Source organism: Mirounga angustirostris, unplaced genomic scaffold (assembly GCF_029215605.1).
Source record: "Mirounga angustirostris isolate CCGP_5_RB_7025 unplaced genomic scaffold, mMirAng1.0.hap1 SCAF_17, whole genome shotgun sequence".
Classification (NCBI taxonomy): domain Eukaryota; kingdom Metazoa; phylum Chordata; class Mammalia; order Carnivora; family Phocidae; genus Mirounga; species Mirounga angustirostris.
The window spans coordinates 27,615,736-27,624,084 of NW_026991725.1; the positions used below are offsets into that span (position 1 = coordinate 27,615,736).

The window sequence follows — 8,349 nt, forward strand, 5'->3', positions numbered from 1 at the left end:
TTACCCTGCCATCTCACCCGGGCCTACGGCCCCATTCCCACAGCACACCTCCCCATACATGCCACTTTGGGAGCTGGCACTTTTATTTTTAAAGATTGATTCATTTATTTAATAGAGAGCACGCAGGGGTGAGGGGCAGTGGGAGAGGGAAAAAGAGTCTCCAGCAGACTCCACGCTGAGCACAGAGTCTGACTGGGTGCGTAGTCTCACAACCCCGAGATCACGACCCAAGCTGAAACCAAGAGTCGGACACCCAACCAACTGAACCACCCAGGTGCCCCTGGAGCTGGCACTTTTAAATCCATTTGTCTAGACATCATTTAGGGTGGATGATAACTGCCATAACTATATGGCACAGCCCTGGATCACCCCAGTATTATCCTTTTCTAATCTTCACAAAGACTAATTTGTATCAAGGTTTTGTGCTTAGCATCAATGGGAAGCATTTTTAAGTCAACCTAATTTTTTTAAAGATTATTTGAGAGAGAGCGCGTGCTAGTGGGGGGGAGGGGCAGAGGGAGAAGGAGAGAAGCAGACTCCCCGACGTGCGGGGAGCCCAACATGGGGCTCGATCTCAAGACCCTGAGATCATGACCCGAGCTGAAACCAAGAGTCGGACGCTTAACCGACTGAGCCACCCAGGCACCCCATAAGTCATTCTAATGTAATTCTCACTATTTGTAAGGCAGGACAATATTCTCCCAATTTTATAGCTGAGTAAACTGAAGTTAAACATCTTGTCCACGTTTATGTAATGGAAGAGCTGAGATTTGAACTCAAGTTGCCTGAATCCAAATCCTATGGTCTTTATATTCTATCATGTTATCTCATTGTATCATGCTGCTTCCAGATCTTTTGTTCCTCTCTCTTCTTTATCCACCACCTCGTTCCACCATCACTTTGGGAAAGAGAAGGTATTTCCCACATACCCACCAGAAATTCATGCTGCCAACGGACTAGGCCACAAGGACATGGGCAGACAGCCGCTGCTCTACCAAGTTCTTCATGAAACGTAAAGGCAATGTGTAGAGACAGAGACAAGCCCGCCAGCATCCCATAGTTAGATACCTGGTAGTCACTGATATGATCTGCATTATTACTTAAGACAGTAAAGCTTGGGGGGAGGCACACAGGACAAGGGAGGAGAGAAGGAAACAGTCAGCCTAGGTCTAAGCATATGCAAGAACAGAATGAAAAAGAGCCATAGATATGTATCCATAAAAGTGCAGCCTCCTTTGTTGTAAAAGTATGATCTGCAAAGCGTTCTTAAAGATTTCTAAGATGGGGGCACCTGGCTGGCTCAGTTGGTAGACCAAGCGATTCTTGGTCTCAGGGTTATAAATTCAAGCCCCACATTGGGTGTAGAGATTATTTAAAATCTTAAAAAAAAAAAAAAGTTTCCTAAGGTGTTCTGCATTCATTCATTCTTGAATGCCTGCCAATTGCCTGGGCCAGGCTAGATACTAAGGAAAGAGATCAATAAAACATACCCCCTGTCCTCAAGGAAGACACAGTCTAACTAAGGAGATACCAAACCAACTGGAGATTTGCGTAGCTTGTTAAAAATTGCTGGGTCCCATCTCAGAGATTTTTATTCAGTAGTTCTGGGGTGAGGCCTGAAAATTTGCAATCCTAACAAGTTCCCAGGTTATGCTGATGCAGCTGGTCTGGAGACCACACTTTGAGAACCACTGATCCAAACCAAATATGTTCTTTTTTTTTTTTTTTTTTAAGATTTTATTTATTTATTTGAGAGAGAGTGCGTGCACAAGCTTAGGGGGGTGGGGAGCAGAGGGAGAGGAAGAAAGAATCCCAAACAGTCTCCACGCTGACGCAGGGCTTGATCTCACAACCCCAAGATTATGACCTGAGCTGAAATCAAGAGTCGGACGCCCAACCGACTGAGCCACCCAGGCGCCTGCAAACCAAATACATTCTATAATAAAGATAAATATGGATTGGATTGCTGAGGGAGCACAGCAGGAAGAGATTGGTTCTGCCCAGTAGAACTCTGGATAGGATTTGGACAGGTTTTTGCCTGGCTGCAGTGGAGGAGAATAAAGACACATGGAACCACCTGAGTAAAGACCCCAGGGCTCAGAAGAGGTTGGATATTTGAGTAGTTGGGGGATGGGGAGGGCAGTATATGAGGGTGTGAAGGAATTTAGGCTGTAGGAAAGGAGAGGTGAGTTCAAACTTTGGTATAGAGAGCCAACGAAGGATTTCAAGCACATAAATGGTGAATTTAAGAGTTGTGTTGAGGGAAGCTTCCCAAAATAAGCTCTATAGATCATATGGCTCCACTCCAGACTGGAATTGTTATCTCCTAGGTTGGAAATCCATCTTTCATAAACATAGCAAGCAATTCTGACCCACACAAAAGTTTGAGGAGGAGAAGAAAAAGATCTGAGGCTGGATAGATTAGGGGGCAAGTGGAAAAGGACAGAAAAGATTTAAAACACAAGGAAAAATTCACAGGATTTAGTACTAATTTGATTTGGAGAGTGTTTGTGAGAAGAGTCTACGGCAATTACGAGATTTGAGGATCTGGTTTATATTTTCCAAGAGAGATACAGCAAAAGAGGCAGCAGCAGATGAGGCTGGGAGCAGAGCACAGAGGTGGAAATGGGCAGGTTGGCATGGTGTAGTGGGAAGAGCACTGGGTTGGGAATGAGAACTTACTCTTCTTCACCATCTTTGTGACTTTGCTGCTCTGGAACTGTCCTCTCAGAGGCCAGAGTAGATATCTCTGAGGTCCCTTCCAACTCTAAAATGTCATATTCCAAATTAAAACAAAAGATTTTTAAGAAGATTTTATTTATTTGACAGAGAGAGACACAGCGAGAGAGGGAACACAAGCAGGGGGAGTGGGAGAAGGAGAAACAGGCTTCCCGCTGAGCAGGGAGCCCGATGCGGGGCTGGATCCCAGGTCCCTGGGATCATGACCTGAGCCGAAGGCAGAAGCTTAACGATTGAGCCACCCAGGTGCCCCAAAACAAAAGATCTTAATTGAAAAGAAATATAAGTACATAATTACTGTGATAAACCATTGGAATGGGGTCGTGAGGGCTGCAGGGAAAATTGGTCCCTGGAGAGCCTTAAGAGAATTGATGAAACCCTGATTGTTCCCACATCTTGCCCAAGGCCAATCCTGTAGATTCTTCAATGTTCAGATAAGCAAAAACTGTAAGATGGTTTCCTTTCTCTTGAACTCAGAAGACAGCTAAAGAGGAGGCGCCTGGGTGGCTCAGTCGTTAAGCGTCTGCCTTCGGCTCAGGTCATGATCCCAGGGTCCTGGGATCAAGCCCCACATCAGGCTTTCTGCTCAGCCGGAAGCCTGCTTCTTCCTCTCCCACTCCCCCTGCTTGTGTTCTCTCTCTCGCTGTGTCTCTCTCTGTCAAATAAATAAAATCTTTTAAAAAGAAGACAGCTAAAGAACCATCTAAAAACACTCTTCCAGGTATGCCTGGCTGGTTCAGTAGGTAGAGCATGTGACTCTTGATCTCAAGGTCCTCTGTTCAAGTCCCACCTTGGGCATGGAGCCTACTTAATAATAATAAAATAAGAACACTCTTCCAGTAAGTGATGGGAAATAACTCAGTTTGAGAACCAACTAGACCTAGGTTCAAACCTAGATTTGAATCTCATCTATGCTACTGATCAAGGTCAACCTGGGATAGGTAACATCCTCTTTGAATCTCAATTTCCTCGTGTCTAAATGGGAAGAAGATACCCAAGATGCAGAGTTGTGAGAATTAAATAGGCTGTCGACTTACCTAAAAAGCCTAGCACAAAGTAGGTGCTCAGTGATTATCACCATCGTCACTGCTTATTCTAGCCGGTAATGGGTGTGACATCACTAGACTCTAAATATTGGGGGTAAGCACCCTTGACCGATTGATCTTCATCTCTCCCTCCTTACGCCTAACAGTGCACACTAAGAGAAGTCCTATTTTGCTGACTCTTGCAAGGCATAAACGTCAATTTCGAACTGTGTCCCCTCCTAGCGCCCGAGAAAGGAACTACAACCAAGGATGGGGCAGAGCCGCGGAGTCAAAAATCTGCGCGCTTTGCAGCCTTCCTCGCCCTTCCAACCTATGCGGGAGAAGGGGACTCCTTTGCTCTTGCCCACAGCTGAAGCTACTAATAAAGTTTGATTTGAATAAATGAGCGCCCAGGGCCTGCTCTCCCCGCCAGAGCTTCTTCCGCCCACAACGGATTTCGAGAGGCGGGGCAAGCTTGAGGGGCGGGGCCGGAAGTGAGATCAACACTCCCCGGGGTGAAAGGTTAGCGGAAGTGTCCTTTCTTCCTTTCTGCCGTAGGCTCCAGTGGCTGGTGTCGGTGAGTAGCGACTTGGGTAGGGTGTTCCAATCCGCCGCCATCCGCGGCCCGGGGGTCTAGCTGCGGGGCAGCGCCGGGCGCTTTCCACTGCTCGGTCTCCGGCGGCTTCGTAGCGCTCCTGTCCTGCGAGCAGGGCCCGCGGACGGCCTGGGCCGAGACGGCAGGGAGCGCATCCTCGGTTTCCGGGCCGACGGCCTCGGCTTGCGCGTTTCTGATCGGCCCCTTCTCCGTCCTCTGCAGAGATGGGCAAGTTCATGAAACCCGGGAAGGTGGTGCTGGTCCTGGCCGGACGCTACTCCGGACGCAAAGCGGTCATCGTGAAGGTACCAGCCTCGCGAGCCTCTGCTGCGCCCTTGCATCTCGGGAACTGGGCGGTTTCGGAGGGCCTGCAGGCTCGGAGCTCAAGAGCTAGCTTGGGGGGCATTCGCCGAGCCTTGCGGGTGGGGTCATTGCGGGAGGGCTTTTGAGAGGACGGTGCAAAGTAAAAACAGATGTGAGTGGAATTGGGCGCCTAACACATAACGCGTCCTCTAGCGAGGAGGTTTGAAAAAATAATAGTGGCCAGCGTTTATCGCGCGCTCGCTTGGTGTCTGGCACCGCCGTGCAGGTGTTGTCACGTCCGGTTCTCGAAGTCACCGTAGGGGATTCCTTTCTAGTGCTAACGTGTATGGACGTTAAGTAATTGCACTGAGGTGAAAACGGTTAAGCGCTGCGGCCTGGAGTCTGTAAAAAGAGGAGCAATCGTTTCCCGTCCAAATGCTCACTTAGCACGTTCTAGCCCTTCACCTAGGTTTTGTAGCCTCTGGTGAGAGCTCCCTAAGCTCTGGCCACACACCTGCTTCTGGCCGTGGTGGGGCCGCGGGACACCCTTTGTTGCCCTGACCCCCCTCAATCTGAGACTGGTTTCTGGAGCTAGACCACCAGTTTTGGAGTCCTGCCTCTATTCCTCACTAGCAGTGCAGTCGTAGGGGAAGCTAAGAGGCGTAGAGTGCTGAGCACCAGTGCTTGAAACAAAGCAAGCACTCCATCGATGTTGCTATCGTTCCTTTTAGATCTCTTCCCTCCCAGGAACCTTTCCAGATTCTTGTGGGAATGATTACAACCCTCCCCTATTACTCTTTGTGCGATCTAGCATAGCACTCAAGAGGGTCTGCCTTGCCTGGTTTTTCCCATAGTGGGTCTCAGACCTGGCAGTGGGGGTGTTCCTTTTATGCATGCCCTACATCTGTCTAGCACAGGGCCTAAGTAGGCCCTCAGTCAATGACATGTGATTCTTGCTCGTTCAGAACATTGATGATGGCACCTCAGACCGTCCCTACAGCCATGCTCTGGTGGCTGGAATTGACCGCTATCCCCGCAAAGTGACAGCTGCCATGGGCAAGAAGAAGATCGCCAAGAGGTCAAAGATCAAGTCTTTTGTGAAAGTTTATAATTACAATCACCTCATGCCCACAAGGTGAGCATTTTAAGAATGGCAATGAGGATTCCTGGGTGGCTCAGTCGGTTAAGTGTCTGCCTTCAGCTCAGGTCATGATCTCAGGGTCCTGGGATCAAGTCCCACATCTGGTTCCTTGCTCAGCAGGGAGTCTCCTTTTACCTCTCACTCTCCCTCTTTGTGCTCACGTGCATGCGTGCGCGCTCTCTCGCTCTCTCGAATTTTTTTTTTTAAAAGGAATGGGAATGAAAGGGATTTTCTTTTCACCCCTTTCTGCCCTGCTGAATAAGGCAACCTTGCAGCTATTCTAGTGTGTCACTTACAAAGTGGTGGTGGTTTCCTGTGTTGCCTCTTGGGTCCAACATGGAGCTGTGTTCTACCATTTTCTGTGGTGACTTCCCTGAGTTGGCCAAGCAGGATGGAAAATCTCTTCCAAGCTTGCTCTTTATCTGTCTCCTCACCTGAAAATTCTCCAAGTGTTGGGTAAAGATCGTTTCATTTGTTTGCATTCAGAGTAAACACGGGCACGGGATCTGGCCTGCTCTCTGCCACTCTTCCACTTTCCAGGATAGTTGCTGAAGGCTTTCCAAAATGGTAGATAAAGGCAGCAAGCCTACCCCCCACCAACGAATTCCCCTGGGCTGCCGTGCCCTTTAGTTCCTGGCCTTCCACAGTGTTGTGCGCCATGCACGCTATCTTGGTGCATAGGTTGTACAGAAATACAGTGGTTGAGAGTCCTGAGCGATGACTGGCAAAACCCAGCAGCGTGTGCCTTACAGTTTGCCGCTGGGCGCTGCATGTTGACTCCCAAAGGTGTCTTAAAAGAGCAGAGCTGTTTCTCGGGTGCCGGGAAGCAGTGAGACCTCAGCAGCCGCCCAGCTTCTGCACTGTCCACAATGCGGCTGCCCCCGCCCAGGCACCACGTGAACAACACTCAACAAAAAGGCTCCAAACAGAAAGCTGGCCAACCGCCATGATGATAGTGAAGGAGATGTAATAAAGTAACAGTCCTTAGCTAGAAAAGTAGTCACTGTGGAAAGTCGAGAATGAAATGTGAAGTATTTCCGTGGTTTGGGTCCACGTAAAGGAGTCCTTTTAAATGGGGAATGTCCAAAGAGTATTACGGGGACTTTGGCACAGCTTCTGTGGATTGCTCCTATGGAGACAGACCCTGACACCCCAGTGTCACACCCAGGAGTCCTTGGGCTGTGTGAAGGGCCCTGACAGCGTGTGGGCTGATCTTACGTCCCCACCGTTGTTCCCAGGTACTCTGTGGATATCCCCTTGGACAAGACTGTTGTGAACAAGGATGTCTTCAGAGACCCTGCTCTTAAACGAAAGGCCCGACGAGAGGCCAAGGTCAAGTTCGAGGAGAGGTAAGTAGACTTTGGTGGTGGCCCTATTCTCCATGAAGGGAATTTGGTTTCACTGTTCTTCTCAATGGTGTCCTTTTTTGCCTTTAGGTACAAGACCGGCAAGAACAAGTGGTTCTTCCAGAAGCTGCGGTTTTAGATTTGTTTGGTTTCAGTCATTAAAAATACCCCAAAAAAAAAAAAAAAAAATCCCTGTCTTCCTGTGGCATGTATTATTAGACTGGGAAGGAAGAACATTCATATGATGAGACATTGGGTGATGGGCGAGAGGCTGTGGGAGAATATATGAAATAATGCGTTTGTGAGACTTAGACTACTTCCATCCTCAGCCGAGCATCCTTTCATCATTTGGACGCCCTGGTTGGGCAAGGTGTGATCTGAACTGTTTCCCAAAAAAAGGAGTACTCCTGACATTCACAGGTGCAGAGTAGAACCTGGGCCACTCTGCCCCCCATTGGGAACACCCACAGGCCCCGCTCCGTGGGCACTGGCTACTTTGGATCGAGAGCCACCAATCTAAGGATCTCAGACCAACCTCAAAGTGCCATAGTGCCACTGAGATTTAGTAGGTCAGAATTTCCGGGAAGTTACCCGCTGATATGGGTACTGCCCTGATGAGGCCCGCCCTGGAGAGCTGCTCCCGATGACGGGTGGGGGCTGAGGAAGGCCTGAGCCCCAGAAGAGCCATTCCTAGTGAGATCGGAAGAGGTCCTCAAGTGGCCTGGCTAGCAGAGACCTGCAAGAAAAGGTGTGATTCACGGGGCATTTGGGTGGCTCAGTCGTTAAGCATCTGCCTTCGGCTCAGGTCATGATCCCGGGGTCCTGGGATCGAGCCCCACATCGGGCTCCCTGCTCAGGCGGGAAGCCTGCCTCTACCTCTCCCACTCTTGCTTGTGTTTCCTCTCTCGCTGTGTCTGTCTCTCAAATCTTTTTATTTTTATTATTTTTTAAGATTTTTAGTTATTTATTTGACAGAGGCACAGCGAGAGAGGGAACACAAGCAGGGGGAGAGGGAGAAGCAGTCTCCCTGCTGAGCAGGGAGCCCGATGCGGGGCTCGATCCCAGGGCCCCGGGACCATGACCTGAGCCGAAGGCAGACACTTAATGACTGAGCCACCCAGGTGCCCCCTCAGATCTTTTTTAAAAAAATAAAAGATGTGATTCAAGGGTCTTGGGTACAGTTGTGTCACCAACTGTTGC

General features: G+C 49.2%; 1 protein-coding gene across 1 annotated transcript; it reads left to right on the top strand.

Moving 5' to 3' along the window:
- Positions 1-4,205: 4,205 nt before the first annotated feature.
- On the top strand, positions 4,206-7,338 carry RPL27 (ribosomal protein L27). The gene is made up of 5 exons (XM_045888846.3): positions 4,206-4,341; positions 4,582-4,664; positions 5,628-5,797; positions 7,042-7,152; positions 7,240-7,338. The coding sequence occupies exons 2-5, from the start codon at positions 4,584-4,586 to the stop codon at positions 7,286-7,288; spliced, it is 411 nt and encodes a 136-aa protein (XP_045744802.1). The 5' UTR covers positions 4,206-4,341; positions 4,582-4,583; the 3' UTR covers positions 7,289-7,338.
- The last annotated feature ends 1,011 nt before the right edge of the window (positions 7,339-8,349 follow it).